The 22,139-nt window shown below is 38.1% G+C and overlaps 1 protein-coding gene across 1 annotated transcript in view; it reads left to right on the plus strand.

The window, feature by feature from the left end:
- The window catches only part of nck2a (NCK adaptor protein 2a), a 56,620-nt gene that overhangs the window by 24,349 nt on the left and 10,132 nt on the right, over positions 1 to 22,139 (plus strand). The window contains exon 2 of the mRNA XM_030124920.1: positions 16,373 to 16,614. Within this exon, the coding sequence (XP_029980780.1) occupies positions 16,389 to 16,614 (226 nt within the window). The 5' untranslated portion in view covers positions 16,373 to 16,388. The remainder of the gene's footprint in view (positions 1 to 16,372; positions 16,615 to 22,139) is intronic.

Genomic DNA, 22,139 nt, shown 5'->3' on the forward strand with positions numbered 1-22,139 from the left:
ACTGCATTGACTATATGGTGTGTGAGCATATCTGAAATGCGGGGTTTGTTTTGCTGTGGGCTTTTTGTCTGTTTATTTCTCCGTGATGCTCATATCCAACAAAGTAAAGTTTCCATGGCTGTAATTCACTGCAGTGTCTCGCCTGCAGTCTCCTAGTGCTCGGTGTAGCATTGTTCTCTGTAAATCCTGCAGTACTTGTTTTCTGGATGGGTTTGTAATGTTCGGTGTCGCAGATGTCCGGATAAAACCACCCGCTCACTGTTGTCTTCTCATCTTCACATTTGTCTGTTTTTGTTGTCAGACTACTAAGGCATCACAGAGCAGTGATTTTGATCATAGGTTATAAATTCATCCTGTAATCAGGTGAAGAGGACGTTGATCAAAGTGCTCTTTTATGACGTCTGACACAATGGACCTGAATGCATCTTAACAGTAACATCTGTGTGTGTGATCGGCTTGGTGGATGGAGAGATGAAAATGATCTATATTACCATACAGACGGATGAACATCGCCTGACATCATCATCGGACGGAAAAAGCACCAGATTTCACTTGAATGCACCGTGCTTGAAAACGTGTTGTCATTTCAGTGTAACTTTGCATTAGCCTGTTTTTTATGTTAGCGGCTGAGAGCGACATACATATTTATAGAACGGAGGAAACATTCAGGTTACTGGTAACGTTATTTTTCCATATGTACGTGTGAATATAAGACTAGAGCCGTGCATCCACTGTTGTTGATGGTTGATTCATACAGACAGGACCCTCCACTGGGATATGAAACAGCGAGGGTTCAGGGGCATGACCCCCAGAGGAAAACAGGAAAATGTTGGCTTTGTGTTCATGCAAGTTTAATGAGTTCACCTTAGGGCTGGGTAACATGGCAAAAAAACATCATATTTTTTTCCATGTTAATGAATATTGATATTTATCCCTATATATGATTTGATATCGCTGCCGGTTGAAAGACTATCCTGTTATTGCCTCAAGGAAAACGCAAAGAGCATTCATTAGTGACACTTGAGAGTATTAAAACTGCAGTGTTTGATAGTTTTTTAGTGTCACTGGGCAAAAAACTCCATAATTACCTTTTCAGTAAGGGTGTAAGAAAATATCTGTTCTACAATATATCGTGATATTATTGATATTAAAAAGTATTGTACTAATATTTTTATAGTTTTCTTTTTGTGAATCCTGCAGGCTCTTTCATTTATATATTCACACGGGTATTTTGCTCTGTTGTTAGTACACTAAAAAAGTAGTATTGTGACTTTTGTTGTGTATTTTTTTTTATACTGATAACACACAAATGTATTCTTTTCACAACTAATAGAATATCAACATTTGAGCAGGATTTGAATGTCTGTAATGTCTATAAAACATTGTTTTATTTATTTATTGTATTTTTGGTACTGGTAAAACTGGATGTTAAAACTTTATTTATTCAAATCCTATACTTTGGTAAAAAAAAAATGTGTTTAGTATTTGTGCATATTTTTGGTGTAATTGAATTTTTACAGGAAATAATCTTTAAAAAAAAAAAAAGAGAGACAAACAAACAAAAAAAAAATACTGTAATTTCCGGTTTATAAGCCGCTACTTTTTTCCACATGCTGTGAACCCGCAGCTCAAAAATGATGCAGCTAATTTATGTTTTCCGGGCTAACGATCGAAGAAGGAAATAGAGCTGCTGCACGTAAGCTTGGTATCAATGAATCGATGGTGAGACGATGGAGACAGGGTGGGTGCAGCTTATAGTCAGGTGCGGCCAATAGTCTGGAAACTACGGTAGTCTTGTTAAGAGTATCGTGATATATCGTGATATATCCATAGCCAATACACTCCCTACCTTTCAGCGTATTATAATTCAAGTGGTCTGAGAGGACACCAGACTTCTGCATCTACAACTATCCTGTGTTTTCAGGATGCAGAAAATCACCCAGATTTTGTCTAATCACAGGTGGTTTTCAGGCCGTTATGGGGTAAAATACACAGTTGTCAGCTATAATTATCAATTCCTGATCCAGTTGTGTCAGATGCGACCTGGACGTGACTAGTGTTCTACTTCATGTTTCGATATGGAAGCTTGGAAAACTGCTTTCACTTTTTCGTACCACCTTAAAACGATGGCAGGTGCATCTAAATTTAGAGGAAAGAAACAGCTTCAACGAGACAGAACATTTTGTAAGACACTTGTGATCCCATTTTACTGGCAGCTCTAGTCCTCAGTGATCAGACCTTTAGGAAGCATCAGTATATCATATTTTTAACTAACATCTGACATTGAGTTTGTTTAACTGATCGATGGCAAAATATACAGAAGTACGAACAAACTATACAGAAGTACATACAATACAGGCCTGGTATTTGTGGCGCATTTCCCCGTGGAGTGTGTGTATCTTAGACATAGTTCTGTAAAAAGGGTAATTCATGTATTTACTCCCTCGGCCTGTAAATGTCTGTGTGGTTTATATGGGAAACGCAACACTTTAAGTATTAAAAAGTGGACTCACTGTGTCAAGTTGCTGCCACCAGTGTTTTCTGGAGTAGGACGTCCTCCATCTGTTCAGTCAGTGCAGTTCTTGTGTTGTGATGAATTATTTTGCTAGTATTCTGTCAAATATTAAAGATTACACTCCAATCTGTACTCATCTGGACATGTGGAGTGTGTTCACACCTTCCACTACAGCATGTGGAGGTACTGATACAGAAAGGCTCATTTATCATTACGCCGTCAGTGTTTTGAAGTAGTAGACAGTGGTTGTAAAATGTACAAACGCAGTGAATCGCAACTTCTTAATCAAAATTATTTCATTAAAATAGAAGAAGTAATCAATATAAAATGAGCATTTGTTTGCTGCAGAAAGTTCAGAACACTGAGCGGCAACACGGTGAACAGATGGTTTAATGTGTGATCATTTTGCAAGAAGTTAGAGCTGTCACAGTAATTAAATTTTAGTTCCTGATTAACGATCATGTAAATAATTACAATTATTAATTAAATGAGCCTAGCAGTTCTGTATTTACACATACACGTGATAAAGAAGAGCAATTTATTGGCTTTGAACTCAAAAACTAATTAGAAATTGCACATGGGTTTGTATTTTAGGGCATATTAACCGCAGTTACACAAGGTCAGATTTGGCATAAATACATATTCAACTGTAGAAGTGTTGATGATGATAAAATAACAGACATGAGGCAGAGGGATGAGGTCATTAAAAGAGCATTGGTGAACTGTCAGTAGAGGTGTGTATTGGCAAGAATCTGGCAATTTGATACAAATCACAATACTAGGATCACGATACAATATATCACGATACTGGTAAAAAGGCAATTTTTTTTTCTTTTTTTTTTTTTTTTTCAAAATGATTATTTCCTGGAAGAATTGAATTCCACCCGAAATCTGCACAAGTACTAAACACATTTTTATTTGATCCCAACAGGATCTAATGCTGTATCACAAAATGTTCCTGTGTTCAAACTGAAATTATGTTTTACAGATATTACAGTTGAAGATCCTGCTCAAATGTTCATATTCTATTAGTTCAAAACTAACATCAGAACATTATTTTTGTGCAATCCCAACAAAGGAACTAACATTATTTAATAAAAGAGTGTTAAATAATAATAAAATATAAACAAAAAAACAAAAATGAACCTCCACAATATCTGCATTTGAATAAATACGTAAAAATATCGATATAGTACTTTTTAATATCGATACAGTATTGTGAAATGAAATATCGCAATATATTACAGAACCGATATTTTCTCCCACCCCTAACTGTCAGATGATTATTTTCCTGTTATCTAGTTGTTTTTTTTAATTTTTAACATATTTTATTGTGTCATTTTTGAGATTTTACAACACAAACATTTAGAACGTCGTGTCAGTTGGCATCCTGTGTATTGTCCGCTTTTTCCGTCGATCTTCGCATGTTGCTTGCTGTAGTCTTATGATATAAGGAAGTCTCTCCATGTTATGAATTTCTTCCACAATGTCTCTCCAATTATTTAGGGTGGGGGTGGGGGGGGGTCCTCTTTACACTATTTTCATGTGATGGCTTTTTTAGACGCTACCAAGAGGATTTTAATCAAATATTTACCCTTACTTGGTATGTCTTTTCCTGTTAAATGACCCAAATATAGCACAGAACATGTCCTTGGTAGTTTGTTAATCTAGTCTTTTAATTAACATCAATATTTTTTTTAACAATATTAGCAGAGTTTTACACAACAATAAATGTGGTACAATTAAGTGGATAAACTAGAAGTTTCTTGGGCTGTTTGGGGACTTCATCTTTTTGTCAAAGCTCCTATTGTACTTCTCTGTCTCAAACACATTTTTATAAAAATATCCTGTCACATGGGGGCTACTGCAGTAAGTCCACAGATCAGAGACGTGTTTTTTTGGTTTGTGGTTTGTTTTTCACAGCAAATGCAACATGTGTTGTACTTTACAGCCCTGGAGAAAATCTGGATCTTTGTTGCCACCTTCCTCTAACAAAGTGGTACAGCTTTAAGGAGGTCCATGTCAACCTCAGAGGCGTCAGTGAAAGCGTAGTACAACACTTTATAATAATAATAATAATAATAATAATAATAAGTGATTAAAAGACAAAAGTCAAATTTACATCGTAATACAATTAGTCTGAAACAACACTACAGCCTCTAGCCACTGTTCCATCTTTGTTGTTCGACCTAGAAATGACCCACTTTCTTAACACACACATCGATGCTTCATTCTTCTTCCTCCGTTACAGACAAACATCACCTCAGGTTTTCTGTCTCCTCCAGTCGCAGAACAACAAACTGTGGTGTACATCAAAGCTGTGTGCACTACATGTGCCCGCCGCGCTTTACAGTGTTCGCCTTTTGTTGTTGTGCCAGGGGACATGGATGCCAGACTGTCACATACACAGTTAAAAATAGAGGCAGTCCTTCCCACTTTACTTACCAACAAGAGCGCCGAAAAGGACTAAAAAGACACCAGGAGAAACTTTGCTAATGGGTAATGGCTTGCAGCAGAGTTTGGTATAAAACCTACTGAGCACAAACTGCTCGGAGACATTTCATCATGTGTTGCGAGTACAGGGAGGGTGTTCAGAGGTGAACAAACACAGCACTGTTATGGAAGGAGGTAAAGCAGAGAAAACAACCCAAGTCTGAAGTCAGGCTACAGTTTTAGGCTAAAACAGGAATAAAGGAGGAATTTAATCCACTAGGGATTTAATGTTGTTTATCATGTCTGCAGTTATTATAATGGAGTAAAGGTATTAAATAAACATGATGCACCAATCTGTGCCTAAATAAAAGAGCTGATACTAATTAAAACAGTAACTTGCTAAGTCTGATCTGCTTCTTCCAAATTAGAAATTGTTGAAAGTTTGGGGTTTGACGCTTGAGTACAGAAAAATGTCAGAACCTGCCATCTGTCTGCGGAGATAATGTGGGATGCAAGGATCACATTACAGTGGGCGCATTTAAGTTTATTGCCTCAATTACGCTATCAAAGCTGGACAAAATGTTAGTGCTGATCCATAAAGCATGCTGATAACACCTTTAAAAAAACTGGCATCGCTATCATATCCAGCATTTTAGTTTTGCTGTGCACCAACTTTTTCGCTCAATTTGTCTTTTTCTTTGACCTCAGTGGGAGAAAATCTTTGTTGAAATCACAGCCCTGTGGACTCAGAGCCTCTTTGTGGAGAATGAAAGTTGATCCTTTGTGAGGAAATATCGAAAATCGAAGAGTAGGGGGATAAAAGTCAGATTCTTCAGGGAACGCCCCATCAGTGCAGAAGGGACCACCCACTGACTGTTGTCGTGGAGACTCACTCGACAATGTCACCTCCACTTAGGAGAGGAGTGCTGAGGCAATGACGAGAAATGAAAGTGACATGTGAAAAATGGCTTGTGAAGAAAAGCCAGAGGAAGAAGGTTCGCTCAAAGGAAGTTGAGATTTAAAGCTCTTTATGTGGATGCGTGTGAAAATACGACACTTCATGCTGCTGGAGGGATGATGGCAATACATCTTTTTTTCTGTTTTCTGTGTGTAATTATGGTCCTGAGTAAAAGTTGATGAAAACAGGTGGTTAATTCCAGATTCAAACCATTCTTTATGGTTAGAATATGACAAATGCCTATCAATAAATAAGCATTTCTAGAGGTTGATCAATCAAAACAGTTGAAACAAAGTTAATTTACCAATAAAATATGAGAATAGTTAATGAAAAAAACTAATTATTCTAAATGTTTCACCTGAAAATGTAAACAAAATAACTATTACTATTGCAAGTAAATAGACAGTTATCATTGTTACCTCCGGCAAGGAGGTTCTGTTTTCATTGGGGTTTGGCTGTCTGTCTGTTTGTCTGCTAGCAAGACAACTCAAAAAGTTATGGAAAGATTTTGATGAAATTTTCAGGAAATGTTCATACTGGCACAAGGAACAAATGATTACATTTTGGTGGTGATCGGGGGGGCTGATCTGCCTTGGCGGAGGTCTGCGCTCTCCGAGTGCTTTTCTAGTTATTGTATGAGACTATAAGAAGTCAAATATTAGCAGACTGTACAGCCTTTTGGGCAGTGCTAAATATGTTCAAATTCTTCACTTCATATACTTGTAGGTGTAAGGCTGCGTTTTCTATGTTGATTAGTCTGTCGATTATATTTTTGATAGACTGATTTGATTTATGATTTATTAGTTTATTATGTCGTGAACAATCCCCATTAATTAACTGTATCAATAACAGTAGAAAGGGCAGCTTTAGCCAACATGGCTACCGTCCTGCTGTAGTCCCCGGCCTGATGAGAATAGGCACCCAAAAAAAAACAATCTACTACAGCACTGATTATTTGCTTCGTCTATAAAATGTCAGAAAATGGTAAAAAAAAAATAAAAGTGAGAAGTGTTTTTCAAGCAAAACATGACATCCTCAAAGACTTTAGAGAGAGTATTCACATTTAAGAAGAGGGATCATGAGAATTTTAACCTTAGGTTTCTTCAGAAATGACTCAAACTAGTTATTGATCATCAAAATAATTGTTGATTAGTTAACAGTCGTTAATTCTTCATTCTCTACTTTGATGGTTGCTGATATACCTGTGGTCTTGTCCATGTAAAGTCCATTTAGGGGAAACTTGCTGTACAGATCTGTGTCTGCATGTTGCCCCATGCATAGCTGTCGTATTCCCATGGAGGGTCTTATGTGTTACTTACTCCTTGCTGCTGAGGTTAGCAATAGTGGGTTTTGATAAAGCCCCTCTGTGTTCCAGTGTGGAGTCGTATGGTGTGGTGACAGCAGGCCTGGCTCCGTCTGTGTGTGGTCTGATTGTGCTTACATCTAGAGTCTATTTTAGGCCCATAGTTAGAAATCCTCCTTTTGGTGCTGTGTTTGGGGTCTTCTTTTATCAACTTGATGCTGTCATAGCATACAGCAGCCATTCTCCTAATACCAACTGTTCTCCACCTTTTGTTTATCACACGAGGGGTGTAAGAAAATATCGGTTGCGGAATATATCGTGACATTTCATTTCACGGTACTGTATTGATATTTTTAGGTGTTTATTTAAATGCAGACATGACGGAGGTTCACCTTTGATTTTTTTGGTTTATCAAGCTCTTTTATTAATATATTCACATGGGTATTTTTCCCATGTTGTTTGTATCATCTACTACAGAAACAGTATTGTGATACTGCAGGTCATACATATAATTCTTTTTTAAATTGATACAATTGTTTTATTAAATAATGGTTATTTCAAGAATCCAAAAGGCACTTTTTACTGTCTGAAAGAGGCCGATTTTAGTTCATTTGTTGGGATTGCACAAAAATAATGTAATGATGTTGGATGATTCAGGGAATGTACATTATGCATTATTTTCACAATTAATAGAATATGAACATTTGAGCAGGATCTTAAACTGTAATCTCAGTAAAACAATTTTATTTATTTATTTTTTGTGTGTGTTTTGTACTGGTAAAGCCACGTGTTCTAACTTTATTTATCCAAATCCTACAATTGAAGTTTTTACCTAGGGAAGTTTTATGATAAAGCATTAGATGATGCAAATAAAAATATTTGTGGTGTAATTAAATTGTTCCAGGAAGTAATCTTAAAAAAAAAAAAGAAACAAACAAAAAAGTATCACCTTGTTAACAGTATCGTGATATATTGCGTTGTGTCGTATTGTGATCCTAGTTTTGTAATTTGTATGGAATCGCCAGATTCTTGCCAACACACACCCCTATCACACACCCTCCAATAAAGGCCTGAAAGTGTGTGACAGATGGACAAATGGATCGTTTGTAAAATATTGACCAGTGCAAAATGATCTGTCACTCATTGGACTTTTTAGTTCTAGCTTTACTTGTTAAAGTCATAAACGTGGAAAACCTCATTAACCACCTGTGAAAGGCTTTTAACTGTGCTCCAGTCTGGGTTTTACTGTGAAGAGGACCATTAGGACACTTCAGTCTCAGAGCCTTGTCGTGCCACAGCGGGCGTGACGGCAGGTCCGGCTCCAAATGCTTCAGACCTTTATTACCAGAAAGGAGTGAAACACCCCTTCTTCCTGTGAGAAGCAACTACTGCAAACAGCGTCGAGGGGGGAGGATGGAATGCCCTCTCATTGGCTGAATACTGTCATTGACCTGAATGCCAAACAGAGAAAGCACTGCCAGGCGTTTTTTTTTTTTTTTTTCCCTTTAAACACCCCCACTTTTTTATAATCCTCTTTTACTTTCTCTTTCTCTTTGTGTGGTGTTGAAAGAGCCTGTGAACCCCCTCCTCTCCCCAGTGAAGGGAGTTGTGAAGTGCTGGTGAAGCCCAGCTCAGCAGTCTGTCGCTCATCCCTCCTCTTTTAACTCTCAGCAGAGGAATGGGGGGGGGTCACAGAGGGCAGGCGCTCTCAGGCTTTTCCCTTTTTAAACCCACCCTCTCCCTCATCCTTTGTGTATATTTGTTTGCACCCTCACAGGAAAAGTGTTTTCTGTGTAACCACCTGTCTGTTAATCAAGAGGAACTGTGTTAGTGGTAAAGTCACTTTGATTAAATGACTAGTGGGCCATGAATAATTCTGTTTATTGGTTCCAGTTTTTACCCACAGTTGGCTGATACACAAATGGTTTAAGCGAAGACTTTTCAGATTGATTTGTGAATAAGCGATCCCTTGTGGATTTCATTGGCACGTCGAGAGTGACGGCACGTATGGGGGGCATCCAAATGAGCAGCAGCATACTGTAGCCGCCGCTCCAACGTACATGATCGCCCACAACGGGAAGGACTCGATTTGGAGTGGCATTCCCATCACTCTGCCTAATGAGCAAGGTTGTCAAGGAGACAGAGGAATTGGTACGATGGATGAGGTGAGGCACTGTACTCGCGTTGGCCCGCTAATTTACATGAAAACAGCCGTGTAAAGCATCGATACGTCATGAGCGTAGAGAGACTTTTGTGTCTTTAAACTCAGCCAGGATCAGTATTGTTACAAGGTTTGTCCCAAATTCCATTTTTAGGGTGTCGCCAGTCAACCATAAACAGTGAATATCCAAAGCATGGTCTAAAAAGGAAGCACGAACAACATCTAGTGTGTTGTTCACTGCTGTTTAAGTAAGAAAGAAGGAGAATGTTTGACTATTAAAACTAAAAACTGGTTGTCTACCTGTTGAACGAGTATTGGAGCAGGCAAATATTTGTGTCCACCGCTGGTTGTTTGTTCTGGGTTTGTTCTATAGGTGATATAGTAAAGGACTATATCGGTAACAAATTGCAAACTGGAACAATGTACACTACAAACAAAAAGTTAAGGATATATATATATTTTTTTGGTATGTTTTTTGTCATTTTTGCCATTTGTCAATAAAACTACGTCTGGTCATTAAAAAAATGTGTTTCAATTCAGTTCACACAAAAAGAAGTAAAAAGCACTGTGTAAGAATCCCAACTGAAAAAAATAGCCCAAAAATTAAAAATATCCTTAACTTTTTGTTTGTAGTGTATTTGTAGTTACTGGAATGTGGAATGGACATTTCATTTCTCTCTTAAACAGGGATTCATTTTAACCCTTTTTAGGGCACTCGTAGATATACTCTGAAAATGTAAAATTCAACCTTAATGTATTATTTGAGGACATACCAAAAATGTATTACTTTTGTGAATTTATTTTTAATTATGTAGAAAATCAAAGTCAATGAAGTTACCATATTTGGTTCCTTACAAAAAATCCAAGAAATGTATATAAAAAATACAAGAAAAACACATGTAAGTTGAAAAAAACATCACTTTTAGAACATTAGATCAACATTAGCACTGATCCAGACCCCTGTCCACATCCACATTATCCCTTTGAACATCATTCCTTACATTAGTACCATTACTTCATGGTACCTAACAAAGCAGGTACACTCACTATTCATGCAGAGGTGGACCTTACAGACCCTGTAGACCACACTGGACCTGAGAATGCTGACTCACTGTTCTCATTGTAACTGTTGCTGTCACTGTCTTATAATGTATGGAAATTACCAAAAATAGTTACTTGCCTGATAAAGGGTTAAACAGGCCAAGTATCAGTGTCAATACAGTATTTGACATCCATTTTCAGACAAATGTGGCCCATTTCAACACTAATTAATAAGGTAACATGCAGCCTAATTGCGTTGCTTGAATTCCACAAGTAGACCTTGAAAACACTGCCTTTCAGATAGTATTTGTGTTTCAGCTTAGTCGGTTTTCTTTTCTAGCTTGATAAATGTGAGTGTTTCCTGGTGTCTTTACTCTTCTAACAGTAAACTGATAATCTCCATGGGTTATGGGCCAAACAATGACATTTTTCAACGTTTTGTAACATTTCATAATCCAAAAAACAACTATTTGAGTAATTGAGAAAATAATAAGTAAATAATCAACAAAGCAGATGATAGGTGGTTGTAGCCGTGTCTTTTTTTTTTTCCACTTGGAGCACTTCTGATGTGCTTTATATTTCAATGTCTCAAACCAGCGTGGTAGGAGAATACTGCAGAGCATTTTCCAATAAGTCGACATCAGGCTTTCTCATCCGTCGATCCGTTCACAGCAGGAGGATTAAATTCAATAAAAAGAAGGAAAAGTGGAAGGCTGGGCCAATCCAGCGTCTGTAGCTTGAGGCGGATGGAGGCCGCGGTGTGCTCACATACCTCCTGTCTCCTGGAGGAGCTGATGTCACCATCCCTCATCTTGTCATAAATCTGCCCTCCTCTTCTACTTCCTGCACGTACCAAAGAAACAAGAAGAACAGCTGCTACTTTTTTTTTCTTCTTTTTGTCTTGACCTGCATGTGGAGTTCGCCCTTTGACCTTCTTCCTTCTGCTGCCGTCGTTGCTGCGGTAACAGCGTAGTCTTGTTAAAGCGAGTAACTTCAGTTATGGTGAACTTGACCCAAACTCTCAAAGTGGTGTGTTGCACAACTCCCTCTTCCTCCTCTTCCTCCTCCTCCTCCTCCTCTTCTGCTGTCCCTGTCCAAGCCTGTGAAGAAATCCAGTTTGACAGCTTTAGTGACGGCAAGCAGAGGCACATTCACAAGTACGGCGCTGTGCTGTACAAACTGTTGCATTTCAATTTCTGCTGCTTATTGTGGAGACAGGAAACAGACCTCATCGTGGAGTGACACACAGCCCTGGTTTTGGCTGTGACTGTAACTGTACAAGTGAATCCAGTAATGGCTGCGCTGTCTCTGCGGTTGTGGCCTAATTGAAGTGGAATTGAATATCTGCGATTGAAAAAACGACAAGTGCTTTAGAGCGCTCTCATTTGCATTTTTATAAAACTTAGCCTGCATAGAAGACATCAATCTTCCACCGGTAATGGAATCTTTTTATATGGGCTGATTTGTACAGTTACACTTCTTGTGAGTCATAACTCTCTTCTGTGGTTGCACTTTATCTGCCCTCTCATTAAAGAATAAAATGTAAATGGCTGTGAGGATAAAGAAATATACACCCCTGTGTGAAAGTGGATGCAAAGAGACAGCAGCATATGCTCGTACGTTCTAAATAAATATGAATAAATATCTCATTTCTTTCAAAAACTCAAGCATTAATTCATAATCATATTTTATTCATAACAGACACCATTATCACTACTATATTATTGTCTCAATACAGTGTCATTGTGTTAAAAAGAACTTAAATAGATTTTCTTGAGCTATTTTTATCTGTAGTGGATGAATTTGGTTTAAGTTTTGATGAAATATTTTTTCTTAGTAAAGGGCTCTGTAATCTGTGTTTTATTAAGTGCTATATAAATAACATTTATCACTATATCACAGTGCCTTACAGTAGCAACATAGTATATCAGATTTTAGATGAAACAGACTCTTTTAGTAAAGTTTAAGCTGAATAATTGCCAACACAGAAGCGCGATAAAATGACTTTCTGTTGTGTATCTCTAAAATCAGTCCCTTATCTTTCGAGAGCTCCATTTCATGTGAACCATTCGACTTCCTTTATTTATTCCAGTGATCTTGTTTCCAGCTGTAGACTTGGCAGTGTGCTAAATATAAACTGGATTGCTCAGATGGTTCTCATACCACGAGATTCACAGTAAAGGTTTTCACAGCACGGCATTGAGCAAAATCCCATCAGACTTTTACTGATCACTTCACGGATGTTATTCAAATAGAGACTTTACTGCCTGTTATTTCTCAGCAGTTAAGGCGGTCCAGAAAACCCATGTCAGACCACCTCACCTAAGGCCTGGGAAATAGAGCATGTAATCGCCCACTGTCTGTCTCAAAACTAATAGAAAAGGCTTTGCGCATGTGTGTAGGGTGAATGCATGTGGAATGAGCACATAAATTGATTTTGTGTGTTTGTGCTGCTTTCTACCAAAAATACCACTTCAGAGTGCTTCGTTTGGGCCGATGATCGCACTTTAAAACCATTATCGTGCAAAAACCGGAGTTTTCTTGTGCTTTAAACTGACATTTGAAGAAGTGTTGGTTGTGTTTTTTCCAGTATCATCCTCAGGGTTTTGTTGGTGTTGTGACTACCCTTTGTGTTTCCTAACACTTAAACGCAGAAGCAGGCGCATGAATATCAGATTTTGCTGTAATCTTCATCCACAAACGGATTAATTTAAAGCCAGTTTCACCACATGATATAACTACTAACACATATTTAGCTTGGTTATGTAATCTGGCCTGTGATTGACTGGCAACCTGTCCAGAGTGTATCCTGTCTTACACGCCGTGTGTGTAAGAATAAGCGCTTTAAAACCTGGATGCATGGATGAATATGGATTAATATGTAATTTGACTTTTCACAAAACTAAGCCTCACACACACTCAAACCTCAGAATGGCTCTGTACAAAATATGTCACACAAAGACAAGGATTTTGATCATTTCTGTATTAGTATTTGTAACTAAAACTGCTTAGAATGCAGCTCAGAATGTTTCATTATTATTGAGGTGTAATTTTTAACTGTGTTTCCCAAAGTATAACCCCGTAACATAAAGTCTCTCTTCATATTTAATCAGTCATTCACTCAGTTGGCTGTGATCTTCCTGTGTATACGATAGTACTTATTACAGGGTGTGAATGACAGTATTGTTATTATTACATAATCACTTGATCCTGATTATATGAACACCATCATTCAGTGGAACGGCTGCAAACGTTTCTATTCTCTTGAAAGTTTTCGTCACTATTGAGACCTTTTCCACCTGTTGAAGTTTGACCTCTGATCAGGACACTACGTCATCTCAATGTGTCTTTTCTTTTGCTGTGGTTTAATGGCACCTGAATGGAATATTAGCACCAACTGTTAAGCTTGAGGAACTCATTTCTAATATGATCTGGCTGTGGTGGTGGATGGCAGGTATACGACCCAGTTTGGTAATGGTACCCTACATTGTTTTGTTATTGTAGCTGGTATTATCTGTAATTTCTTTGTATATATCAGGGAATGCATTTGTATATTTACAACGAAAATATGCAACAGTTTCTCACCAAAAATAACAATGCATAGACTCCTGCATTAATAATCCTTAATCATTACTTCTGAACCGTTAGAGCAATGATGCTCAAAGTGTTGGAAAGGATGTTATAAAAAAAGTAAAATTTATGTCAGTGTTTCTCAAATCACCCTCATCTGACTTCCAAAGCAAATTTACGAGTACAGATAATTTATTTCTAAAGTAAAAGCAAATCAAATGTAGCCTGAATAAGCCTAAGTGTAGACTTTTATTGAATTCATCTATGCAAACCCACATTTTGCGTCCCCGTCTCTATACGGTTAGGTTACCTAGGTTGCCTATTGTCATATGAAAGACCTCTTGTGACTTGTGAATTGTGGTGGAAATGAAGTAGAATAGCTAAACAGTCAGAAACAAAGAGTGACTTGAACACTTCTAAAGTACGACAATGAATCAGTGACTGAAGAGAAAAGTTGGAGTAATGATGACCAATGTTAGCAACGAGGTGCAAAGACTTTCTGTTAGCATTTAGCTGTTAGCACCATTTGTAATATACTGCAGACTTCATTTGTAATATACAAAATATAAGGATATTGTTAAGGCTGTGTATAGGCAAGAATCTGGCGATACGATACAAATCACAATACTAGGATCACAATACGATATATCACGACATATCATTTAACTGTTAAAAAGGCCATTTTTGTTGGTTTTGTTTGTTTCTTAAAAGAGTATTTCCTAGAAGAACTGAATTACACCAGAAATCTGCACAAATACTAAACACATTTTTATTTGATCACAACAGGATCTAATGTTATATCACAAAATGTTCCTGTGTTCAAACTGAAATTATGTTTTACAGACATTATGGTTTAAGATCCTGTTCAAATGTTCATATTCTGTTAGTTCAGCACTGACATCATAACATTTTTGTGTAATCCCAACAAAGGAACTAACATTATTTTATAAAAGAGTGTTCAATAATAATAAATGAATAAAGTATAAACAAAAAAGAAAAAAAAAAAGAACCTCCACAATATCTACGTTTGAATAAATACTTAGAAATATCGATACAGTACTTTTTAATATTGATACATTATTGTGAAATGAAATATTGCGATATATTGGAGAACCGATATTTTCTTACACCCCTAGATATTGTAACATAGACTATTTATAAAGGGGTTTTTTAGGGTGGGAGTGGGAAACTGACCAGTTGGTTAGGTGGTCTATGAGGGGTTTTTTTTTGTGATAAAGTGGTCCTTGGTGTGAAAAAGTTTGGGAACCCCTGCTCTAGAGGTATGTGGTGGTGTATTTATTTGCAGATACCGTACCCTCTACCTTTATGTCCGATTTTCCTGTTGTTTTGCTGTGTCCGGGACATTAACCTTTGACCAGTGTGTTTATACCTCCAGCCAATAACACCATCATACAACGTGCATGAGTGGAACAATATAAAAATGAAGCAACTCTGGTTCAATCTGCTCTTCACATTCACTGACCTACTTAGTGTTTCAGCTACAGAACTCTCAGCCTGTCGACTGACAGCAGGAAGCATGTTTTTCCCCCCTGGAATATGTTTATTTGTGCTTTAGAACATAACCACTGTGAACCAATCAGTTTCATGTTACATAGTTTACCCATATCTGCTGTGTCTAGTTGTTGAAGCCTTGAATGCAAAAACAGAAATGTCATTGTTATTTATTTGTTCCAGTGTTTAGTGCTAAAAAATTATGTTCTTGACAGAACATGTTACAAAACTGTTATTTGTCTTATACTATAATAGTGCAGTAAAATTAACAGGAAATTAGATTTGTTTTTGGCATTTGTTAATCACAGTTGCACAGGATGGTTGTATTTGTGATTATACCGAGGATGTGTTGTGTTTTATCTTGTATTCGGGTTCCCGCGGGGTCTTAAAAGTTTTATTTAATACCTTGTAAAAGTCTTTAAAAGGTGTTACATTTGATAGGGTAGGTCTTAAGTCATGTTGCCATAAACTTGTTCGCTATGTTGTGTTTAAATGTGTCTGGGAAATGTCCAAGCTGCAAAGAAAGTAATATTATTCTACTCAGTTCCACCCCTTCCAACCTGACAATTTATATTGAAATTAGGAACCAGTTATCGCTAACTTTGCAGCCCCCGGTGAGAAATGACTCAGAACAATGGGAATCAAGGCGTTGGAGTAAATAAATATATTTTCCTAAATTCTAGGAGTCACAAATTTTTGCCAGTTTGGTTGTGAAATAGGCATTAAATTCTGTTCTAAGTAGTCTTAAAAAGGTCTTAAAAAGTCTTAAATTGAACTTATAGGAACCTTGTTGTAGATTGCCTCCCAGCTGCTCCTGTTTGATTCTACCTGTTTGGACAGATTCATTTTAGCTCAGCCCTGTCTCTCTTTTCTCCTCAGGGGGACTCCATGAAAGATGACAGAGGAGGTGATTGTTGTAGCCAAGTGGGACTACACGGCCCAGCAGGACCAGGAACTTGACATCCGTAAAAATGAGCGTCTCTACCTCCTAGACGACTCAAAGACCTGGTGGCGCGTCCGCAATGCCTCCAACCAGACGGGATATGTGCCATCCAACTACGTCGAGCGCAAGAACAGCCTGAAGAAAGGCTCGCTGGTGAAGAACATCAAAGACACACTGGGTAAGGAGGATTTACTTTCACTCCTCTTGGAAGTTAAAGGTCTCCTCTGTGCACAGGCTTTCACTGTCTGTAGAATATTTTGGGTAAAAGTGGAAAATCCCTGCACTTCCTTTTCAGTCCACTCTGCTCCCTGTGGTCATAAACAGAGGCCTCTTGGAGTGCATGCATGTATGCTAGTCTCAATTTTCCCACAAGTAAAATGATTCCCTCGCTGTGTGTCTGTCATAGCAAGGAGCTGTCATTGTGCACCCTAGGGATCCCGTTGAGTTGGCCATCGCTTTATCTGTCAGCACACTGTCAGTCCTGGCGGTCTAGAATGTATTAGACTGAGCGTGTAGCTGTAGCTGTCAATTTACTAGAGACTATCGGTGCGTACTGCAAGAGATTTTTTTTATATGATTAAATCCTATTGAGTTTTTGTGTAAAAGTAAAGTTGTCATACAATAGGAGAGCTCTCAGCTTCCCTGTGGGCGCTACACAAATAATCTATGGACATTAAAGACGCAAGTAACAACAGCACCACATGATTACTTTCAGTTGACTATGACATATGCTTAGGCCTCCAGGAAAGAAGCGGCTTACGCTGTGAACCAGGTACAGGATATTCATGACTCCAATTTGTTGCTGGTTTCTTTAAGCCCAGGCATAAGCAGTGTCACAGCAGTGGATGTCAATGTGGGAAGTCCTCACTGGATTTCCAACTCTAGCTACAAGTGTGTTGGCAATAGTTGAACTATCATAATCATTAGCCAGGTCTAGGGATGCATATTTTAAACAATTCCTGCTAACATTAACAGATATGATGAATTAAAACATGTAATTCAAGATACTAAGAGTAACACAACTGAAACTTTTACATACCTTACCACAAGTCACAGCTCATTTACAATTTAAATCAATCATCTTGACCAGAACGTCTGTTGTCTGTCAACAGAATATCATCAGATTTGTATTTGTACCTTCAAGTAGCAATGTCGGCCTCTTCTTTATCAGTAAAACTATTGATCCAACACTTGGAGGATTGTGGGTTAATTCTTGCTCATAATACAATTCAGTTACTTTAAGTTTCCAGATGCATGTTTTTTTAAATTTAGATGGTTAAGTTCAGCATTAAACAATCATGGTTTGGGATGAAGTAGAACATTTATTATATTTATTACATGTGTTAAAGCCTTTCTGTCAAAACTCAAAGTTCTGGTTGGTAAATATCATACAATAGTTGGTTTATACAATGTGTGTGCGTGAATGGAATACATTTCTATTTACAGACAGCTGCAAATGGCATGTGCTAAATGTGTGAAAGTTTCCTCCTTAGGTATTGAAATTCAGTTTAAGGGATCTTTTCCATAGTCATTTGATAAGCGTTAACAGCTGCTGCAGTAAAACCCAGGAGGGACCAACCTGCAAAGTCTATGAAGGTGTAAGTTAATATTCTTATCAGTATCACGTGACTTTATATCATTAAAGAACAAATATATCTAAATAGAAATACCGCTGTGAAATCAGTTTGTGTTTATTTGGCTTGTTTGACATGTTCGTTTGCTGTGTAACACGAGTTTAGCTTTATTCCCTCAGCTGCAACTCCGGTGGTACTGAAAACTCTTGGGAGCCAGTAATGATTAAATAAATAAATAAATATTGATTTTCTTTTAGTAAATGGCCACGTAATCGGTCTCTAAAACCATCTTCTTCCTAGATCCCATTGCCTGTGCACTGAGGTCCATAGGATATTAGAGGAATGGTAGAGCAGGGAAATAGAGCATCTCAGAGACAGAACTTTCTAGACAGCGTTTTTATACATGTTCATCTCAAACACGACCTACTAGCATGATATATACTGAAAAACTAAATATACTGTGTATAAGTATATGTATACCTAGGGCTAGGCGATATGGAAAAAAAATCATATCACGATTTTTTTCGTATCAGATGATATTGATATGTATCACCATATAAATCAAATCACTCTTTTTGTCCAGCTTAAATTTTCCGTTACTCATAAGTTAGTTGTGAAGACATCAGAGAGAGAGAGAGAGAGAGAGAGAGAGAGACATACACCGGGGTACTCATGGAGAAGTCCCCCCTCTGCTGTTATGTATTTTTCCCCCTGTTTTATTCATCTCCCCCCCAGCCCCCCCCTTAACATTTATATGCCCCTGTCGTGTTAGTGTCTTAAGTTTAATTTTCAGGTTTACGGCCGTATGGTTTGCGTGTATTAGTATTGCAGTAGGCATGGAACCCCACCCCCCCCCACCCCCGGCATAAACTGAAAGTGAAAAAACATGCTTTGACTGTCCGACTCCCTGCTACTATGCCTCTGTTGTACGCCGGAACCAAAACGGTTCGCACCCTACTTTTCAGTATCCCTGTCGCCCGAGTTTTCTGTCAATATTTCTCCCGAGGGAACACTCATTTACTCCCGCTCCAGCCCAAATATTAGCGTGTGTGCTGCGGCTGCGCTTACGCCTGTGCTGTGTGCGTCAGCCTAACTTGACGTAGCTGTAGTGTGATTGGTTTGATTCGGCGCTACTTAATTATGATTGGCTGTTCTTACGTCTGTCAAAACATGGACGAATGAATTCTATCGAAATTGTATTGAGCATGTCTCATATTTATTTCAAGGAAATGTTATATCGTGATATATATCATTATCGTTTTATCGCCCAGCCCTATGTATATCTATATATAATCATGAATAATGACAAATTTATGAGTAAATGGGTTGAACTAGATAAGTGCTTACTTGTTTCCACTCCTTTCTGATTACATAAAGAGACTATTTGTTGCTTTATTTTCTTTACTGATTGATTGATTACTAATACTTAAGTTCTCCTTTCTTCATACTCAAAATGCTATCTTTTTTACTAAAAAACTGTTAAGGCACTGACAACTCTGAGTCTAAGTTTAAGTGAACTCCAAATAGCACAAGGTGAGGTCATTAAGATAAGAAACTTTAATATTACTCTGATAATATGCTGCAGTATTTTGACAAATGACCTCATAACTTAATATGTCATGGCTACGTACAACCATCAGACCTAATTAAATTTTGGTGTTAACTATTTGGAGGTGGTGTAGGCCTGATTAAGTCTTGAAGTATCCAGTGTTGACATATGAGTGGGACCACCACAGAACAGATATAACAGCTGCAGAACGGCACAAAGCATATGCAACAAAATGAGATGACAGTGGTTAATAGATGTGTGCTAAACTGGGGTATGCAGTTGATGTCAAGACCGAAGAAATGAATCTGAAAATGATGAGGCTGCTCCATTTTGCTAAAGCGGGATGGGGAGTAGGGAAGAAACTCATCTGTTTTGACAGTTTTAACATGACTTGCTGGTTTTTGTCAGGGTGCAATGGGAGAGAGCTGCAGATAGAGTGAAAATAAAAACATCTGGCGGAAATTCTAACAAGACAGAATGATCAAGAAGTGCAATCGTGACAAAAATAGCAACTGTGTAGCCCTGAAAGGCAGCCATATTTAGAGGAGTGAGCAGAGAATACAAAGAGAGATGAAGGCAGTCTGGTGTAATGTGCTGACTCCCCCAGGCTGAGGATACGAACCCTGAGGGAAACGGCAGCTCTATGTGGGCCAGCGTGGCACAGCCTGCCACTGTCACCCTCAGCAGCGCTCATTGTGTGCATCCTCCCTGTTATTCTACACCCAATACTGTTTCCATTAACCCTGCTCTGTCACTGGAGTCTCTGCTTTTCTATGATCAGTAGATTGATTAGTGGAGAAGTCTGCAGCCTAATGGTTGCATTGGAATGATGGATTCACTGTGTCCAAACGTATTACATATTGACTACAACATTATGGCCTAGTTCCATTTCAGTCTAAGTAGTCTGCGTCCGTGCCTTGACTCTTTCAGTGTTAAAAGCTCGAGTAAATCCAATAGGCGAGAACATTTTCATGATGAGGCGATGAGCAATGGCTGAGGTCAGAGGCTAATGGATCTTATTCACACGTTCCAATCCAGAATCTCATTGGCTCCGAGCTTGATTACTTCATCCCTATCTACAGATCTTTGTCTTTTTCAGCTGTGTAATAAGTCAGCGTTGTGCTTATGGACCTTGCAGATAGTCTCTGTGATCACTGTTATCTCCAGCTTTCCTCCTCATTCATTAATTTTAATGCGTTTGTATCATCGACATCCATCCAGGCAGAATTGAATTGTAAATGGCAGCATGCTGCTTTGTGCTCCAGTTTTCTCTCACAGCCACTAAAAACAGTAATGGCAGAAAGAATTTAGAAAAGGCCACAGTAATTGCTCGATGTGGGTCAGTACTCACCGATAGTGTGTACACTGTTGCTGCTTTTGCCACCAACTGTGAGCGACTGTGTGGGTGAATGCGAAGTTGTGGAAAGCATTTTGCTTGCCCAGCGATACATACTATATATGTGCAGTCCAGTACTACTCACTCAGCTCTTTTAATGCCAGTCATTATTGGAAGTGTTGGTGAAATTGGCCTATTTCCTGTACAAACAAGCTGTGACATGAGACAAAAATTTATTTAAGTCTGAACCACAACATGTGGTATACAGTTCAGGCTAAAAGCTCCTGGATAAGAGCTTAGGTTTCTGTCAGTGTCTCAAAAATCCTCTGACTGAAAATGGTCTGAGTCGATATCAGCAATGAGCATTCTCATCGTTTTGAGCCAAGAGTATTAAAGATAGATAAATGTAACATTTCCACATTAAAATGTACAAAAATCTAAGCCTCTGTTATTTATATTTTTTTGAGTTTTGTGCTTGGATAACATCAAATGTTTCCAACCATGTCCAGGTTCAAAGAAACCCCTATTTTTAGCTTACCAGCTGATAGGCCATAAGCTATTGTCGTCATGCGGCGGCGTCATCTGTTGTCGTCTTTCGTCCGCTACAAAACTTTCCATCGTCTTCTTCTCCGAAACTACAATTCCAATTGACTTCAAACTTGGTATACAGCTTCTTCATGATGATGTCAACAAAAGATAGTGAAATTATTTGGATCTGGATCTGATTCTGGATTTGGTGCGACTTTGAAAAATGTTCCCATTATAACAGATAGGAAGTGGATTGATCCAATAAATCAGTAAGTATCAATGATATCAAGTTGGAATTTGAATTTTTTACAGTTCTGATTTGAATATGACCAAAACATGGGCTATTTCTGTAATATAATAAATACACATAACTGGGTGATAATAAATGGCATCTGGATACATTTCCCAAAGCTTTTAAATTGGCCGGTAAGCTACAGTGCCATTGGTCCTATTTTTCTTTAACTTATGGCCTGTTCCTTTTGGTTGCCTGTCAGTTGTAACTTCCTTCTCACAAGGAAACACTTGAAACACTGGAAAATATTCAAGATGTAACTTAGTATGACGTGCAACCAGAGGATTATGCAAGATAAGACGTTAATAGCTGACTTAACATTAGTTGAAGTCAGTTATTAAACAGTAGAAGAAGAAGAGATACTTGCAGCTTTTTCATCATAATGTGCGTCAAAACCATAGTGTACAGCACTAAACTGACTGTG

Source organism: Sphaeramia orbicularis, chromosome 21 (assembly GCF_902148855.1).
Source record: "Sphaeramia orbicularis chromosome 21, fSphaOr1.1, whole genome shotgun sequence".
NCBI classification, from domain to species: Eukaryota; Metazoa; Chordata; class Actinopteri; order Kurtiformes; family Apogonidae; genus Sphaeramia; species Sphaeramia orbicularis.